Below are 18,752 nucleotides of genomic sequence, written 5' to 3'. Positions count from 1 at the left end.
CAAGTAGGCAGAGCAGAAGGCAGAGAGAGGGGGGGAAACAGGCTCCCTGCTGAGCCGAGAGCCCAATGTGGGGCTCAATCCCAGGACTCTGAGATCATGACCTGAGCCGAAGGCAGAGGCTTAACCCACTGAGCCACCCAGGCGCCCCATAAATAAAATCTTAAAAAAATAAAATGATCTCACAACCCTGAGATCATGATCTGAGCAGAAATCAAAGAGTTGGCTGTTGGGGTGCCTGGGTGGCTCAGGTGGTTAGGCCTCTGTATATCTTCCTACAGTAAAAATACAAAACAAAAACACAACAACAACTATAATTGCTACCTCCTAGGGCTGGCATTTACCTAAGTGTCGGGAAGTATGTAGGTGCTTGGTCCATGGTGGCTGGGGCGGAACACTTGGTGAGGGCATTTAGGTAAGGGGGAAATTGTGTGTGTGTTGGGAGACTTAAACACTACAGTGACATATAATGAAATCACCCAAAAGGTCTGGGTTCAAATGTGAGCTCTATAATTCTACCACCAGGAGACCCAGGGCAAGTTCTCTTAAAGCCTTAAGTCCAGGTTCCCCACCTGTGTATAGAATGGGTCATGTCTGGGCGCCTGGGTGGCTTAGTCAGTTAAGTGTCTGCCTTCGGCTCAGGTCACGATCCCAGGGTCCTGGGATCGAGCCCCACATCGAGCTCTCTGCTTTGCAGGGAGCCTGCCTCCCTCTCTCTCTCTGCCTGCCTCTCTGCCTACTTGTGATTTCTGTCAAATAAATAAAATCTTAAAAAAAAAAAGTCTTAGGGGCGCCTGGGTGGCTCAGTGGGTTGGAGCCTCTGCCTTTGGCTCAGGTCATGGTCCCGGAGTCCTGGGATCGAGCCCCGCATTGGGCTCTCTGCTCGGTGGGGAGCCTGCTTCCTCCTCTCTCTGCCTTCCTCTCTGCCTACTTGTGATCTCTGTCTGTCAAATAAATAGATAAAATCTTTAAAAAAAAAAAAAAGTCTTAAAAAAAGTCAGATGCTTAACTCACTGAGCCATCTAGGCACCCCAAAAATGTCTACGTTCCTAACACAAACTGTGGTCTCTAAATATCATTTTCCCAAAAGGAATGCAGACTCTTGAGAAAATGGCTGATTCCAGGTGTGGGGCATAAAATGAACAGGACGAGCTTGGAACCAGAAAACAAGCAAGGCTATTTATCTAGTGCTCGGAGTGTTGGAAGGACCCACTAAACTTCTGCGGGTCAAAGACTAGAAAATGTAAATAGAAATAAGATGATCATCATAAATTTAAAACACATTTAAAAATTGGGGCACCTGGGTGGCTCAGTCAGCTGAACATCTGACTCTTGATTTTTTGGCTCAGGTCATGGTCTTAGGGTCGTGGGATCAAGCCCTAACATCAGGCTCTGCACTCAGTGGAGGGTCCGCCTGGAATTCTTTTTTTTTTTTTTAAAGATTTTATTTATTTACTTGACAGACAGAGATCACAAGTAGGCAGAGAGGCAGGCAGAGAGAGGAGGAAGCAGGCTCCCTGCTGAGCAGAGAGCCTGATGTGGGGCTCGATCCCAGGACCCTGAGACCATGACCTGAGCCGAAGGCAGAGGCTTTAACCCACTGAGCCACCCAGGTGCCCTTCCGCCTGGAATTCTCTCTCCTCCCTCACCCCCAACTCCCGCACATCCTCTCTCTCTCAATAAATAGAAGGATCTTAAAAAAGTTTAAATCAAAAAAAAAAAAAAGTTTAAATTCTTGAGTTCATAATGAAACTAAAACACAAAACACCCTCTCTTTGGCCATCTTTGAAGGATACTAGGAAACCACCTTATTATCTTTTTTTTTTTTAAAGATTTTATTTATTCATTTGAGAGAGAGAGAGAGAGACAGAGCATAAGCAGGGGAGAGGCAGAGGCAGAGAGGAAAGCAGACTCTGCTGAGCAGGGACCCTGACACGGGCTCAATCCCAGGACCCTGGGATCATGACCCGAGCTGAAGGCAGACGCTTAACAACCTGAGCAAGCCACCCAGGCACCCCCCTCATTATCTTTTTAAAACTGGTAAATAAAATGAAAGAATTAAAGCTTTATCTCTCTCTACTTTTTCTATAGGATTTGTAAAATAGATGTTCTCTTTATTCCAGGAAGGAATAATATAATTATAATATCACCATCACAAAAACATCCACAAATGAATGAGTGAGAGTGGATCATTAATAACTGATAACGCTTCAAAAAGAGATAATTGTATATTGTATAAAGTGGGGCGCGTGTGTGTGTGTGTATAAATCTGCCCTGTTAGGAATGACTATTTTAGCATACATTGTTTAGAACTGCCTCTATAATGTGATAAAAAAGCACACCGGGGCACCTGGGTGGCTCAGTGGGTTAAGGCCTCTGCTTTCCGCTCAGGTCATGGTCTCAGGGTCCTGGGATCGAGCCCCGCATCGGGCACTCTGCTTAGCTGGGGGCCTGCTTCCCTTCCTCTCTCTCTGCCTGCCTCTCTGCCTACTGTGATCTCTGTCTGTCAAATAAATAATAAAATAAAAATTAAAAAAAATAAATAAAAAGCACACTAATTTGTAGTGGATTGTTTTATTGCTTTTAAATTCTCTACAGATAATGTATCCGGTTATTGTCTGTACTCTGGGCAGAAGTTCCCAACACCTCCTACCCCCAACTTTGATGTATCATTGGCTATAATTAGAAGTACACAAAACCACCTGTGAAGTAGTTTCAGGGTCAGTGGGTGACTGGAAATCAAACTTGAATTCACCTACAATTTACAGGAAATAAAAAGGGACAGAGAGCATGCTAAAGTAACAACAAAAAACACAGTGAGGATGCAATCAGCAAAATCCAGACTGTGGGAAACTCTGTAAGACAAATGATCTAGTTTCTTCTAACCAAATTATAAGATGGGGAGACTCCTCCAAGAGATGGAGGAAGAAGCTATAATTAAAAGACCTGAGATAGGGGCGCCTGGGTGGCTCAGTGGGTTAAGCCTCTGCCTTCAGCTCAGGTCCTGATCTCAGGGTCCTGGGATCGAGCCCCACATCAGGCTCTGCTCAGCAGGGAGCCTGCTTCCCCCTCTCTCTCTGCCTGCCTCTCTGCCTACTTGTGATCTCTGTCAAATAAATAAATAAAATCTTTTTAAAAAATAAATAAATAAAATCTTTTTTTAAGAAAATGACCTGAAACAATCAATTGTAATCTATGGACCTTAAATGAATGTATTTGGACCTTAATTCAAACTCAGTAAAAAAAAAAAAAAAAAAAAGAAAGAAAGAAAGAAAGAAAGAAAAAGACATTTGGGGAAATGTTTTTTTTAAAAAGTATGTCTCTGTTATTAGGAAATATTCAACAGAGGTGCCTGGGTGGCTCAGTGGGTTAAGCCTCTGCCTTCCGCTCAGGTCATGATCTCAGGGTCCTGGGATCTAACCCCGCATTGAGCTCTCTGCGTGGTGGGGAGCCTGCTTCCCCCTCTTTGCCTACTTGTGATCTATCAAATAAATAAATAAAATCTTTAAAAAAAAGGAAATATTCAACAGATTTCTCTGAATTCTAAAAGTTTATCTCCATCCTTTCAAGCTTAAAAAAAGCTACAAAAAGCCATTGTAGAGAGAAAACAGATACAAGTTCAACATGTAAATTACAACCAAAAGAGAAAGCACAGAGAGACTTACCCACAACTCCAAACATCAATGGCTGGTGTATAACGCTCCTCTCCCAGCAGAAGTTCTGGAGGTCGGTACCACAAAGTGATGACTTTGTTTGTGTAAGGGCGACTGAAATGTAAAAACCATGACATAAATTTACAATGGGTTCTGATGAAAAAAAAAATACTTGTACAAGTAAATGCAAATAGAACTGAAAAGGGGATTGTCAAAACAGCTCCATAGCAATCTAATAGTTCAAAAGTGAACTGGACAGAAGTAGGAGATGAAAAATAACTTGCATTCCAATTTGGGTTGATTTATTTCAGTCTAAGGCTGATTCAAGAATTTAGACAGAATTAACACATTTAGAAAATTAGGAAACTCTGAAATTTATTGCAACTTGCAGAATACTAGAATATCCAAGAATAAAAAGGATTCTTTCCTTTTTCACACAGGTAATTCTGAGGAATGCCTCACCTCTCTTCAGAGTTATAGAGCCGTGCAAGTCCAAAATCTGCTAGTTTGATTTGCCCACTGTAAAAGAAAAAAAATCATTTTTATGAAAGTAACAATAGCAGCCTCCTCATTATACCTAAACAGTAAGGCATGAATTTAGGAGTTAAAGGAATTACAACAATGAAATTTTAACCTATGTTCTCTTAGTTCTGTTCTTAATGGTCAGTCACTCTCCCAGATTAAGCCTCTTTTGACTACTTTGGTTTACAAAGCCTTATGGCTTTCTTTTTGAGTACTACTACTGTTTTTGGATTTGACCCTTAAATAAATATTTCTTTTATTTCTTGGCAAATAAGTCACTAAAACCTGCTAGATTAAATGTTTATTATTGGGGGAAAACGTAATGAATTGTTCTAAATTAAGAGAGTTTTAAGAGGCCTAACAACCAAATCCAGTTTATAAACTTTGATCTGATTTGAACAGACCAGCTATACAGAAGACATTTTAACGTAAGTGAAAAAAACATAAAATATGAACTGAGTGTTAGAAGATAATCAGTAATAATCTTCTGGAGCATTTAGGGTCAAACATAATGATGTCTGTAATTTACTTTAAAATAATTCAAGCAGAAAAATTGAAAGGAAGCAAATATAGTAAAATAGAAACTGTACATGTTAATTACTATATTAGTGTCTCAATCTTTCCTTGTTATTTATTTTTTCATAATAAAAAATAAACCACAACAATACCATGGCTATAGCAGATTTTTTCAGAGAACATGACTTTGAACTGAGCACACAATTTTATGATGAATGAGGCCCCTTTTACCAACATATTGCCATCATTTCCTATACCATAAAGATATACAACTATGATCTTAGATGGGTTCTCAAAAACTTTAATATGAAATAAGAATCACTTGGAAAGCTTATTAAAGGTTTCCTGGGCTTCATTTCCAGAGATGCAATTCAGAAGATCATGGCTCATGAATTTCCATTTATCTTTTTTTTTTTTTTAAAGTAGGCTCCACACCTGGCACAGAGCCCCACATGGGGCTTAAACTCATGACTAAAATCAAGACCTAAGTTAATATCAAGAGTCAGACCCTTAAGGGTGCCTGGGTGCCTCAGTGGGTTAAGCATCTGTCTTTGACTCAGGTCATGATCTCAGGGTCCTGGGATCAAGTCCCACATCAGGCTCCCTGCTCAGCATGGAGAGCCTGCTTTTCCTTGTCCCTCTGCTGCTCCCCTTGCTTGTGCTCTCTCACTCTCTGGCTCTGTCAAATAAATACAAAAATCTTTTTTTTTTAAAAAGGAACTTTGGGGCGCCTGGGTGGCTCAGTGGGTTAAAGCCTCTGCCTTCAGCTCAGGTCATGATCCCAGGGTCCTGGGATCGAGCCCCACATCGGGCTCTCTGCTCAGCAGGGAGCCTGCTTCCTCCTCTCTCTCTCTCTCTGCCTGTCTCTCTGCCTACTTGTGATCTCTGTCTGTCAAATAAATAAATTAAATCTTTAAAAAAATTTAAAAATTTTTAAAAAATTAAAAAAAGGAACTTTATTTAAAAAAAAGAAAGAAAGAAAAAGTTGTAGCCATTCAGGCACCTCTGAACTTGCATTTCTTTTTTTTTTTTTTAAGATTTTATTTATTTATTTGGCAGAGAGAGAGAGAGAGAGAGAGAGATCACAAGTAGGTAGAGAGGCAGGCAGAGGGAGAGGGAAGAAGTGGGTTCCCTGCTGAGCAGAGAGCCCTATGGGGCTCAATCCCAGGACCCTGAGATCATGACCTGAGCCAAAGGCAGAGGCTTAACCCACTGAACCCCCCAGGCCCCCCAACTTGCATTTCTTTTTTTTTTCTTTTTTATTTTATTTTATTTTATTTATTTGACAGAGAGAAATCACAACTAGGCAGAGAGGCAGGCAGAGAGAGAGGAGGAAGCAGGCTCTCTGTGGAGCAGAGAGCCCGATGCGGGGCTCGATCCCAGGACCCTGGGATCATGACCTGAGCCGAAGGCAGAGGCTTTAACCCACTGAGCCACCCAGGCGCCCCCCAACTTGCATTTCTAAGAAGCCCACAGATGATGCCAATGCTGCTGGTCTGAGAACCACTTTTTTTTTTTTTTGGAAGATTCTATCTATTCATTTGACACAAAGAGAGTGAGCGCACAAGCAGGGGGAGTGGCAGGCAGTAGGAGGAGGAGAACCAGACTCCCTGCCCAGCAAAGAGCCCAATGCGGGGATCCCAGGACCCAGGGATCAAGACCCGAGCTGAATGCAGATACTTAACCAACTGAGCCAGCTAGGTATCCCTGGAGAACCACACTTTTGAGAACCATGCCCTTAAAGGGATCACACATAAGTTTCACTCTCCTAAGCATTCTGTCCTTGACAGTGATGTCAAGTGATACTTTAATAAGTATAACGTAAAATGTCAGAAAACTTTTTAAACTATTAATTATTCTGGATTAATCATATTTATCTAAATTTTTCACATTTATTGCTTGTGTAACTTCTTAGGTAATGAAAAGCCAGTTCACTCTTTTAAAGGTACTAGGGATAGCTGAGATTGGATAGAAAAGTGAAACAGTAGGGGGAGAAAAAAAAAAAAAGGCTATGCTAGGTGCTCCTCAAATTATGAGCAATGGGACAAAATATTAAAACAAAGTAATTTGGGGCACTTGGTGACTCAGTTGATTAAGTGTCTGCCTTTGGCTCAGGTCATAATCTCAGCGTCCTGGGACTGAGCCCCACATCGGGCTCCCACTCATCGGAGAATCTGCTTCTCCCTCTCCCTTTCTCTTCCCCTACGCTCATGTTCTCTCTCTCAAATAAATAAATAAAATCTTAAATAAATAAATAAATACAAAGTAACTACTGGCTATACAATTTTAAATTAAACCAACCCTTATTATTCCTAGTAAAGATCATTGGGCACCTTATTCACTTGCCCCAAACATCATGTCATTTTTTAAGTTCAATTTACAAGCAAATTCTAAGAAAAGCAAAAAGAAAAGGACTAGCTGACTTGAGCCCTATAATGAGACATAAAGAGTTCCTCAAATTTCTCAGCATCCTCACTCTTAAGAACCTGAGATGATCCAAGCCTGAAAGCACATAGGACTAAAAGTTAAAATGGCAAAAGATACATAGTTACAGAAAGTTAGGCTAGACCTAAATATCATCAAGCACCTAGCGTATTTTGTAATCTACCCTCTTATCTCCAGTAAATGACCTCCTTCATTAAAAAGAGAAGTCGTAACACATTTGGGTGGCCCAGTCAGTAAAGTATCTGCCTTTGGCTCAGGTCAAGATCCCAGGGTCCTGGGATCTGGCTCTGCAACTGGCAGCTTCTCTCTCTCCTCCCCATTCATGCTCTCTTGATATCTCTGTCTCTCTCTCTCAAATAAATAAATAAAGTCTTAAATTTTAAAAAAAAAAGGAAATTAAAAAAAAAAAAAACAGAAATCATCAGGTGGGAGCTACTTGACATCCTTTTACCCATATAACCTTAATTGCATCTATAACTTTCCTTTTGGAGGGCCTGGGTGGCTCAGTTAAGTGTATACCCTTGGCTCAGGTGGTAAATTCGGGGTCCTGGGATCAAGCCCAGCATTGGGCCTCTCTGCTCAGCGGGGAGTCAGCTTCTCCCTCTCTCTCCCTCTGTGTTCTCGCTCAAATAAATAAATAAAATCTTTAAAATATACACATATATAGGGGGTGCCTGGGTGTCTCAGTGGGTTAAGCCTCTGCCTTTGGCCTGGGTCATGATCTCAGGATCCTGGGATAGAGGTCCGCAGCAGGCTCTCTGCTCAGCAGAGCCTGCTGCTCTGCCTACTTGTGATCTCTCTCTAAAATCTTAAAAAAAAAGGAGGCCTTATTAAAATATATATATACACATATATAACCTTTCTTCTTTTCAATTACAGGAAGTGTGTCAATTTCTCTTGTTCAAGGATAATCAATACCTATAATTGTGGCCACTACAACCTGTGACCTTGATTCCATCTCCTCTAGAACCCTGATCCTTTATTTTTGTTCTTTTTTTAAATTTTTAATTAATTATTTTTTTGGTTCTTTCTTGAATCTTCAATTTCTCCCTACTGATTTTCTTTTCCCTTAGTATTTAAATATGCTCAAACCTCTGCATCCTTAAAAAATACAAAGTAGGGCGCGTAGGTGGCTCAGTCATTAAGCGTCTGCCTTCAGCTCAGGTCATGATCCCAGAGTCCTGGGATCAAGGTCCACACCAGGTTCCCTACTCAGCAAGAAGCCTGCTTCTCCCTTGCCCTCTCCTCCTGCTTGTGTTCCCTCTCTCACTCTCTGTCAAATAAATGCATATAAACTCAAATAAATAAATAAATAAATAAATAAATAAATAAATAGTAAAAATTAAAGACACACCTACCATCACCTTCCCATTAGCTGTGCTACTCACCAACTTACCACACAGTGTCAATGCTGACCTTTTAATTTTCAGATTCCTTCTCTGGTCTTATCACCTGGCTGCATCACCTGATATATATGACTATCCCTTCTTAAACCTTTTTTTTTTTTTTTTTAAGATTTCTTTATTTATTTGACACAGAGAGAGAGAGAGTGAGAGTGAGAGTGAGTGTGACAGGGAGCAAAGGGAGGGAATCTCAACCAGACTCTGCATTGAGTGCCACAGGAGCCAGACACCAGGCTCAATCTCAGGATCCTGAGATCCTGACGTGAGTCAAAACCAAGAGTTGGATGCTCAACCAACTAAGCCACCCAGGTGCTCCTAAACCTGCCTATTTTATGTTCATGATATTTCCTCATTTTCCCTGTATCTTTCTGACCATTCCCTTGGGTTCCATCTTCTGACACCTTTTCTCTGCTGTAACTCCTAAACTATACTGCTAGTCTGGAACTTCAATGTGACCATGTGCCTATTAGATATCACTACCCTGGATATGCAACAGCCATATCCAAAAGGGATTTACTCTTCACTCACCTGTCCTGCTTTTCCTTTTACATTACCTATATTGATCATTATGTTACCCATCTAGTTATTTTCTTGAGTCAGAAATCTGTTTTATTAAAGTACTCTCATTCATTTTCTACCACTCATTTACTCACCAAAGTCTACTGATCCACAAAGTTGATCCTGTCCATCTTTATTAGAAAGGCCTTGGTTAGTTGAAACACTGACAATTTCTTACCATATTCTTAATAGGTCTCCCTGCCTCTAGTCTATACCGTATTATAATGACCATTTAGTGATTTTTCTAAAAGAGAAGACTAATTGTGTCTCTCCACCACCTAAAATGACTTGGTCTCATTTACGTTTGTGTAAGGAAGATATAATGAACATCATGGAGTCCAGCTCTGCTTTCCTCCCTCTCTCATCAACTGCCTTCACTTCCTTGTCCAGGTGAGGGCTCCTTACCATTTTCTCCAGGTCAACTCACCCCAAATTCTCTATGTAAACAGAGCCAAACAGGCAAGAGCAAAGGCTGAATGGATCAGATTAAATCATAAGACTCCTGCATCCTGCTTAGCAACCTGAAGAGGAAGTTCAGTTTAGTCTAGAACCTCATCAGCTTCCTGAATATGGGAAGACAGGGAGGGGGGCCTGACCTAACAGAAAGGTCACCAAACAGGACTGCAGTTTATTCTGACCTGAGACATTCCCCTTAGAGAAGCAAAAGGAACCAAGACAAGTATATGCTATAGTCCAAAATGCTGCAAGACGATAGCCATCATTAAGTTCTTGAAGCATTATTACTATGAACGTAGATTAACCAAACCAGGCTCTAATGAAAATTGTGGGTACAGAGATACTGACAGGATAATCTTTTACCATCATGTTTTGTCTCACAAAGTATTTTAAGTATGACAATATGTAATAATTATATACATCATAGAAAATAATTTAAAATAATGCAGTAACTGTGTAATTTTAAAATACAAGTTATAAAAAAGTATAATTTATTTTTTGAGAGAGTGAACAAGCAAGCAGGGAGAAGACCAGGGAAGAGAATCTCAAGCTGACTACACCCTGAGCACAGAGCCAGATACAGGGCTCGATCTCACCACCCTGAGATCATGACCTGAGCTGAAAACAAGAGTCGGATCCCCAACTGACTGAAACACCCAGGTGCCCCTAAGTGTATAATTTAAAAACAAAAAATGAACCAAACCAGCACCACTCAATGGCTTTCACCTACAGACAGTGTAAGCTCCTTAGCAAGATATACAAGATCCTTAAATTGGCTCCTTGCAACTATCCAGCTTCATCTCATCATTATGTGCTTCACTCTTCTTGCTCCAGTAATATTTACCTGTTTACATTTTTCCCAGATACTACATGTTAACTTTATGTGATTTTGCCCATGTAATTTCTTTTACTTAGAAATTTAACCCTCTGTTGTATGTCTTTCTGATAAATTCCTATTTACTCATCAAAATTGCATCTTCCCAGATGCTCCCAGATTCAAGGAAAAAAAAAAAAAAGGTAGGGATGGTTGGGGCTTAAGGGCACTTGGCTGGCTCAATGGGTAGAGATGCAACTCCTGATCTTGGGGTTAAGACATTACTTAATTAGACATTACTTAAAAAACGTGTGCGGGGGGAGGAGTGCTTAATAAATATTTACTGGATTGAGTGATTTATTTGTTTAGCTCTCCTATTAAACTCTAAGCTTTCTAGTGACCAACTATCCCATGTGAGACCTCCAGTGCTAAAACTAGGACACGGGTACCCAGCTGGCTAACTTGGTGGAGCATGTAACTTAATCATGGGGTCCTGGGTTTGAGTCTCACATTGGGTGTTGAGGTTACTTAAAAATAAAAAATCTGGGGTGCCTGCATGGCTCAGACATTGAGCAGCTGCCTTTGGCTCAGGTCGTGATCCCAGGGTCCTGGAATTGAGTCCCACATTGGGCTCCCGGCTCAGCGGGAAGCCTGCTTCTCCCTCTCCCACCGCCCATGCTTATGTTCCCCCTCTCGGTGTGTCTCTGTCAAATAAATAGATGAAATCTTAAAAAAAAAAAAAAAATCTTGGGGTGCCTGGGTGGCTCAGAGGGTTAAGCTTCTGCCTTCAGCTCAGGTCATGGTTTCAGGGTCCTGGGATCAAGCCCCACATCAGGCTCTCTGCTCAGCCTGCTACCCCTCTCTACGCCTGCTGCGCTGCCTTGTGATCTCTGTGTCAAATAAATAAATAAAAACTTTTTTAAAAAATTTAATAAATAAATAAATAATCTTTAGGGGCACCTGGGTGGCTCAGTCAGTTAAGTATAAGACTCCTGATTTCAGCTCAGATTCTGACCTAAGTGTGTGAGACTGAGCCCCATATTGGGCTCAGCGCTGGGAATGGAGCCTGCTTAAGATTCTCTCTCTGCCTTTCCCTCTCCCTGGTTGCCTGCTCTCTAAAAAAAAAAAAAAAAAAAAAAAACACCCAAACTTAAATAAGTAAAACCAGGACAGTCCCTGGGCAACTCTGTGTAGTTGGTTACATCAGTCCATAAAGATGAGAAATAAGTCATAATTATTCTATAACTCTATGCAGATAGTAGTAGTTGTTAAATATAACTGAACGGAAATGTATAAAAAAAAATGGGTAAATCAGACAAAGATGGCTATAAACAGCCCAGTTACCTAAAGAACCAAACACCGGTTAACTTCAATAGTATCAGACTTGGGAGTAAGTGCTTGGCAGAAAGGTCAACCACCAGCTACACCTGTGTTTACTCTGAAATTTGATAACAGAGAAAGTCTCAAGAGCAGGCATGTTTCTCCCCACTTAAATAAGGGAGAATTTCACTGAGAACTCAATGTGTGTTTTAATTTGCCAAGAACCACAATAATATTTACTAACTATGGCAAAAAGCTCTCTGAATATTCCTGTAGGATGTGAGTGATTTCATAAAATGTTTGCAATTAAAAAACCTTTACAGGGGCAGCTGGGTGGCTCAGTGGGTTAAAGCCTCCACCTTCAGCTCAGGTCATGATCCCCAGGGTCCTGGGATCGAGCCCCACATGGGCTCTCTGCTCAGCAGGGAGCCTGCCTCCCCCCACCTCTACCTGCCTCTCTGCCTACTTGTGATTTCTGTCTGTCAAATAAATAAATAAAATATTAAAAAAAAAACCTTTACAATCCTACCTCTGTTAATTCCTTACCAACAACGAGTCTGAAGACTTTGCTTATAAGAGAAACCCTATCGTAAGATGTTCCTATAGTACAATCATCAGATGTATGTAAATGCAAAAAACTGCATCACTGGGTCTACCTATAACCCCAACTAGCCAGCTGAAACTAACTGGGTCAGAAGAGAGGGAGAAAATGGTTAACCTTATTTGGTTACTACGTTACCTGTTGTTCAGCAAAATGTTAGAACACTTAATATCCCGATGCAGGAAATTCTTTTTGTGACAGTAATCCAATCCTTCCATTAGCTGTTTCATGAATGACTTGATATGGTCCTCAGAAAAGTGTACCAGACCAGATTCTAGCAGTCCCATTAAGTCATGGTCCATATACTCAAATACAAGGTAAAAGGCACCTATACAAAAATGAAAAAGAAAATTAAAAACAAGAGGAAAAGGACACTGAAATGACAATGCCTCAAATTTTAATATAATTTTGGAGTGCACCATAAGGCTCTCTGAAACAACCACTTAATTTTATAAATGAAGAAACTCGGAGAACTTGAATAACTTGCCCTTTCTAATAATAAATAACAGAAATACTATTTTAATTAATCTTCTGACTTTTAACCCAATGCTCTTTGGACTATTTACTTGAGGAGAAAAACTGCCTGATCAAGTTGTACTACTAGTCTTCTATGATCTAAGTCAGTTGGCAAATTATAGGCCTTAGGCCAATTCTAGGCTGCTGTTTGTCACTGTAAAATAAAGTTTTGTTATAACTATGCCCATTTGTTACTATGCCATTATTGTCTACGGCTACTTCTGTATAAGTCTTTACCTCAGTTATATTTAATAGGACTCACATAATATGTCAGGGATAGCACAGAATAGACAGTAAAAATTACTGGTGAAATTCATAATATTTAAGAATTGAGTGGTGCCTGGGTGGCTCAGTGGGTTAAAGCCTCTGCCTTTGGCTTAGGTCGTGATCCCAGGGTCCTAGGATCAAGCCCTGCATCGGGCTATCAAGCTCCATATTGGCAATCGAGCCCCTTATCGGGCTCTCTGCTCAGCGGGGAGCCTCCTTCCTCCTCTCTCTTTGCCTGCTTCTCTACTTGAATGTGATCTGTCTGTCAAATAAATAAAAAAAATCTTTTAAAAACAAGAAAAAGAACTGAAAGAAAGGTGAACCTTCTAATTAAACTCCTTAAATTTAGAAGTAGATAAAAGGGGTGTCTGGGTGGCTCAGCTCGTTAAGCAACTGCCTTTGGCTCAGGTCATGATCCTGGAATCCTGGGATCAAGTCCCACATAGGGCTCCCAGCTCCATGGGGAGTCTGCTTTCTCCCTCTGACCTTCTCCCCTCTTATACTCTCTCTCTCTCGAATAAATAAAATCTGTATAAAAAAAAATTAGATAAAAGGATAAGTATGCTAAGAGAATTGTAAAAAATCTGAAATCCATGCTGTCTTTCCACTTTAGCAGGGCACGTCTACGGCCATACCACCCTGAACGCGCCCGATCTCGTCCACTTTAGCAGGGCATATGACAAAGACAAATATTGTACATAAGCAGTTTTAAACCTAGGTTAGACAATTATCTATCCAGTCTAAAATTCTGTCTCCTACCAGCATAAGGGCAAGGATTCTTTTTTTTTTAAAGATTTTATTTATTTATTTGACAGACAGAAATCACAAGTAGGCAGAGAGGCAGGCAGAGAGAGAGGAGGAAGCAGGCTCCCCACTGAGCAGAGAGCCTGATGTGGGGCTCAATCCCAGGACCCTTGGGATCATGACCTGAGCTGAAGGCAGAGGCTTTAACCCAATGAGCCACCCAGGTGCCCCAAGGGCAAGGATTCTTAATCTAGAGGGCAGGCTTCAAGGATTCTTTGAACTCCCTGAAAGAGTATGCAATATTTTAAACACATAATATGCAACATTTTGAACTTATTTTTTTAAAGTATGGATCCATAGGATGTTTAAAGAGGTCCATAACTCCCCAAAACTTAAGAAACACTGCATTAAAGGAATATCTTAGATTTAGTCAAGAGCTCACACAAATTAATAAGAAAAACACCCAACTGCAAAAGATAAGTAGAAATAGGACACAAAAGGACAACTCAAAGAAGAGACAATAAATGAAGCTGATCAACATGGAAACATGTTTAACATGTTTAAGCTGGTAAACATGATAAACATGGAAAAGAACTCAGAGTAACAGAAGGAATATAATCCAAAATAATGACATTATATTCCACCTATCGAAATGACAATTTACTTTTTTTAAAATATATTTTATTTTTTGAAAGATTTTATTTATTCATTTGATAGAGGGAGAGAGCACAAGTAGGGAAGCAGCAGCAGAAGAGGAAAAAGCAGGCTCCCCGCTGAGCAGGGAGCCCAACGCAGGGCTCGATCCCAGGACCCTGGGATCATGACCTGAGCCAAAGGCAGATGCTTAACTACCAAGCCACCCAGGCACCTCTGAAATGACAATTTTTTAAAAAGATGTACTCGGGGCGCCTGGGTGGCTCAGTGGATTGGGCCGCTGCCTTCGGCTCGGGTCGTGGTCTCGGGGTCCTGGGATCGAGCCCCGCGTCGGGCTCTCTGCTCCGCGGGGAGCCTGCTTCCTCCTCTCTCTCTGCCTGCCTATCTGCCTACTTGTGATCTCTCTGTCAAATAAATAAATAAATAAATCTTTAAAAAAAAAAAAAAAAAAAGATGTACTCAATCTTAGGGAGGATAAAGTGGAATGGGCACTCACAGGTGGGCATAAATAATTACTATCTTAAAAGCAATCTAATATTAAATATAAAAAATCCATTCCACCAAATAATTCTACTTCTAAGAACCTATATTAATAAATCAAAACACAAAGATTTATGACCAAAAATGTTCAATGCAGAACTATTACATTTTTTAAACTAGTAACTAATTGGGGCATCTGGCTGGCTCAGTCGCTAGAACATGTCACTCTTGACCTTGGTGTCATGAATTCAAGCCCCACACTGGGCAAAGAGCTTGCTTAAAAAAAAACAAAACAGTAGTAATAGTACCAGGGTGGCTAAGTTAAGCGTCTGACTCTTGATTTTGGCTCAGATCATGACCTCAGGGTCATGAGACTGAGCCCTGAGTTGGGCTCCATGCTCAGCAAGGAGTCTGCTTGAGATAAAGAATCTCTCTGCCTAGGGGCCCCTGGGTGGCTCAGCGGGTAAAAGCCTCTGCCTTCAGCTCGGGTCGTGGTCCCAGGGTCCTGGGATCAAGCCCCGCATCGGGCTCTCTGCTCCACGGGGAGCCTGCTTCCTCCTCTCTCTCTCTCTGCCTGCCTCTCTGCCTACTTGTAATCTCTGTCTGTCAAATAAATAAATCTTTAAAAAAAAAAAAAGAATCTCTCTGCCTCTCCCTCCACTCATGCAAATGTACTCTCTCACTAAAAATAAACCGGGGGGGGGGAGGGGGGCGCCTAGATGGCTCAGTGGGTTAAGCTTCTGCCTTCGGCTCAGATCATGATCTCAGGGTCCTGGGATCAAGCCCCACATAGGGCTCTCTGTTCAGCAGGGAACCTGCTTCCCCCCTCTCTCTCTACCTGCCTCTCTGCCTACTTGTGATCTTTCTTGCTCTGTCAAATAAATAAATAAAATCTTTTAAAAAATCAATCAATCAATCTTGGGGTACCTGGGTGGCTCAGTGGGTTAAGCCTCTGCCTTCGGCTGAGGTAATGGTCTCAGAGTCCTGGGACTGAGCTCCTCTGCTCAGCAGGGAGCCTGCTTCCCCCTTTCTCTCTGCCTGCCTCTCTGCCTACTTGTGATTTTGCTATCAAATAAATAAAATCTTAAAAAATAAATAAGTCTTTTAAAAAAATAATAAATAAAATAAACGGGCAACTAACTGCTCAAGAGAGACTGATGAAGTAAATGTAGATTCATCTAGCCTTATGCAGTCATTAAAACACATTAATGACACGGGAAATGACTTACAATCAGTTATAAAGCACTAAATACACTTTGGTCTCAGTTATGCTAAAATCAATATAACATATTTGGAATACTTAGAAATACATCAAAATCCTAATACTATAGTGGTTTTCTATAGATGGTGGTAAACTGGGATGGAGTGGGAGAGAAATGATTGCCATTTTCTTTTTCTTACCCTTCCACATTTTTATTTTACCACAATGGGTATGCATCACATCCATTTATTCACTCTTTTATTATTTTATGATTTTTTTAAAAAGAATTTAAACAGTACATGGTAAACTAAACAGTATAGAACAAGAAAGGAAAATTAAACTCTACTCCAGAAGAAACCAATTAACATATTCTTGTTTATTCTTAAAGAAACTACCTACACATTTTACTATTCTTATAATCAAAAGAAGTTGACACACCCAATCTACCAGAATACCAGTATTCTTAATTCTATACTGGTCTAACATCCATAAATTTATCTAACTACTGTTATATAAGCAGAATTTTTCATTTCCTTACAACTACTTCTACCATTTAATAAAGTTAAAAACAAACAAAAACTACTTCTACCAAACTTGAGAAGTGCTACTCTCCTAGTGCTAATACCTTTAAGGGTTTATAAATAAGCCCAGCTTAACTTTATCCATTACCTCCCTAATTTTACGTACTTCAATTGTACTCTCTCTTAACATTCCAGACTATATTCACAGATGTCATTTCTTCATAAAAGAAATCTTCAGATTTGCCTTAATAAAGGTAGGTTGAATGACATATATAGACTACTTCAAACATAAGTATGAATGAACAATTTTATCCCCCAAAGAGACAAAAGTTACAAATCCAGGAAAACAAACCAGTATGTGATCTGAAGATTGTTTTAGAAATATCTGCTTTGAATTCTAAACTGTGTAAGTGCAAAACTATGTAAAAATATGGATGCATTATAAAAAATAACCAGGAGGGATGATGTAAAAATGAGAGTAACTATGGGCATGTGGGTGACAGTCGGTTAAGTATCCGACACCTGATCTTAGCTCAGGTCTTGATCTCAGAGTCATGAGTTCAAGGCCCATGCTGGGCTCCATGCTAGACAGGGAGCCTACTGAAAAAATAAAAAGAGAGGGGCACCTAGGTGGCTCAGTGGGTTAAGGCCTCTGCCTTCGGCTCAGGTCATGATCCCAGGTCCTGGGATCGAGCCCCGCATCAGGCTCTCTGCTCAGCAGGAAGCCTGCTTCCCCCTCTCTCTCTGCCTGCCTCTCTGCCTACTTAAGATCTCTGTCTGTCAAATAAATAAATAAAATCTTAAAAAAAAAAAAAAGAGAGAGTAACTGATAAAGCTGGGTTTAATTTCCATTACTATTATTATAATATGTAAAAAAAAAAAGAGAGAGAGAGACTTCAAAACTAACATCTTCACTCCAGTATGGATTAAGAAGTTGGTCAAATAGGCAAACAAGCTAAGAGAAAAAAATAAGATGTACCAATCTACCCTGTAGAAACATGACTCCTTGCTAGTACCTTTGTCCTTCTTGAAATCCAGTGCATCCTGTTTATCCGTAACAATTTCCTTCATGTTAACAACACTTCGGTGGATTAGCTGACGAAGGATTTTGATCTCACGAATGGCTGTGATTGGGAAGCCCTCCTTCTCATTGTCCAGTCTCACCTTCTTCAGGGCCACTAGCTCTCCTGTTACAACAAATTCAAACTATTACATTATCAATTAGCACTTTTTGGCCAGCCAGTATATGCCCAGAGTTGCTCTGACAGATTTAGCTTACTTTAATGCTATATGCCAGATACTTTTATACCTCAAAAAACAAAACCAAACCCCATGTTCCCTTTCTTGCCATTTTTTTAAAAAGACTTGTATTTCTTAATTCAGTATTCAGCTAGGCCTAAAAATTTTGAATTATTAAAATATGACAAAAATCCAACTACTTCTTCTTATCTTTAAGGACTAACCCCTACCAAAGAGCAACCTATAAATTTTATTTCTACTCTCTTAAATTCCCAGCAAGCTTATTATAAAATATTAACAATGGACAATAGGTAAAGAGGAAGGTTTTTAAACAGTAATAATAATACAATTCTTTTGGAAAATTTTAGTCTTTTAGTAACTTTTAGAAACCAAATTAGAACTCGAAATTTACTTTTGCTAAGTCTACTTTAGCATTGGGACTGCAATATTTTTAAACTTCTGACATCTAGAATTTTGTGGCAATATTTACCTGTGTCTTTGTCCTTTGCTTTATATACTTGGCCATAGGTTCCCTCTCCAATAATCCCAATAATGTCGAACTTATCTACACAGCGTTTTCCCCAGTCACTTTCTGTTTGTCTTCTTTCTCCATAACGAGGACAACAAATTCTAAAAAAAAAGGCAAAAAAAAAAAAGAGCCCCCCCAAGACAAACCAAAAAAAATTATTTTAAAAACTTAAGTCTATTCAAAGGAGAAAATAGAATTCTTTTATGATGATTCTATGACCCATAAATCTTCTATGAATTTCTTTGTTAAAAAGGCAGGAATCAAATGATATAATGAAATGATATAAAGAAATGAAATAAATGGTCTCTCACAGTGG

At 40.0% G+C, this 18,752-nt stretch overlaps 1 protein-coding gene across 9 annotated transcripts in view; it reads right to left on the bottom strand.

Annotated features, from left to right (window-relative positions):
• The window catches only part of CDK12 (cyclin dependent kinase 12), an 82,429-nt gene that overhangs the window by 45,587 nt on the left and 18,090 nt on the right, over positions 1–18,752 (bottom strand). For all 9 annotated transcript variants that reach the window (XM_045984366.1, XM_045984367.1, XM_045984364.1 and 6 more), the window contains exons 4-8: positions 18,398–18,537; positions 17,685–17,855; positions 12,424–12,613; positions 4,113–4,169; positions 3,663–3,764 (exon numbers count right to left, since the gene is read on the bottom strand). In XM_045984366.1, coding sequence (XP_045840322.1) covers positions 3,663–3,764; positions 4,113–4,169; positions 12,424–12,613; positions 17,685–17,855; positions 18,398–18,537 — 660 coding nt within the window. The remainder of the gene's footprint in view (positions 1–3,662; positions 3,765–4,112; positions 4,170–12,423; positions 12,614–17,684; positions 17,856–18,397; positions 18,538–18,752) is intronic.

This window comes from Meles meles, chromosome 18 (assembly GCF_922984935.1).
Source record: "Meles meles chromosome 18, mMelMel3.1 paternal haplotype, whole genome shotgun sequence".
NCBI classification, from domain to species: domain Eukaryota; kingdom Metazoa; phylum Chordata; class Mammalia; order Carnivora; family Mustelidae; genus Meles; species Meles meles.
The sequence above is the reverse complement of the archived record's forward strand: the minus strand, read 5'-3'. Positions and strand labels throughout refer to the sequence as shown.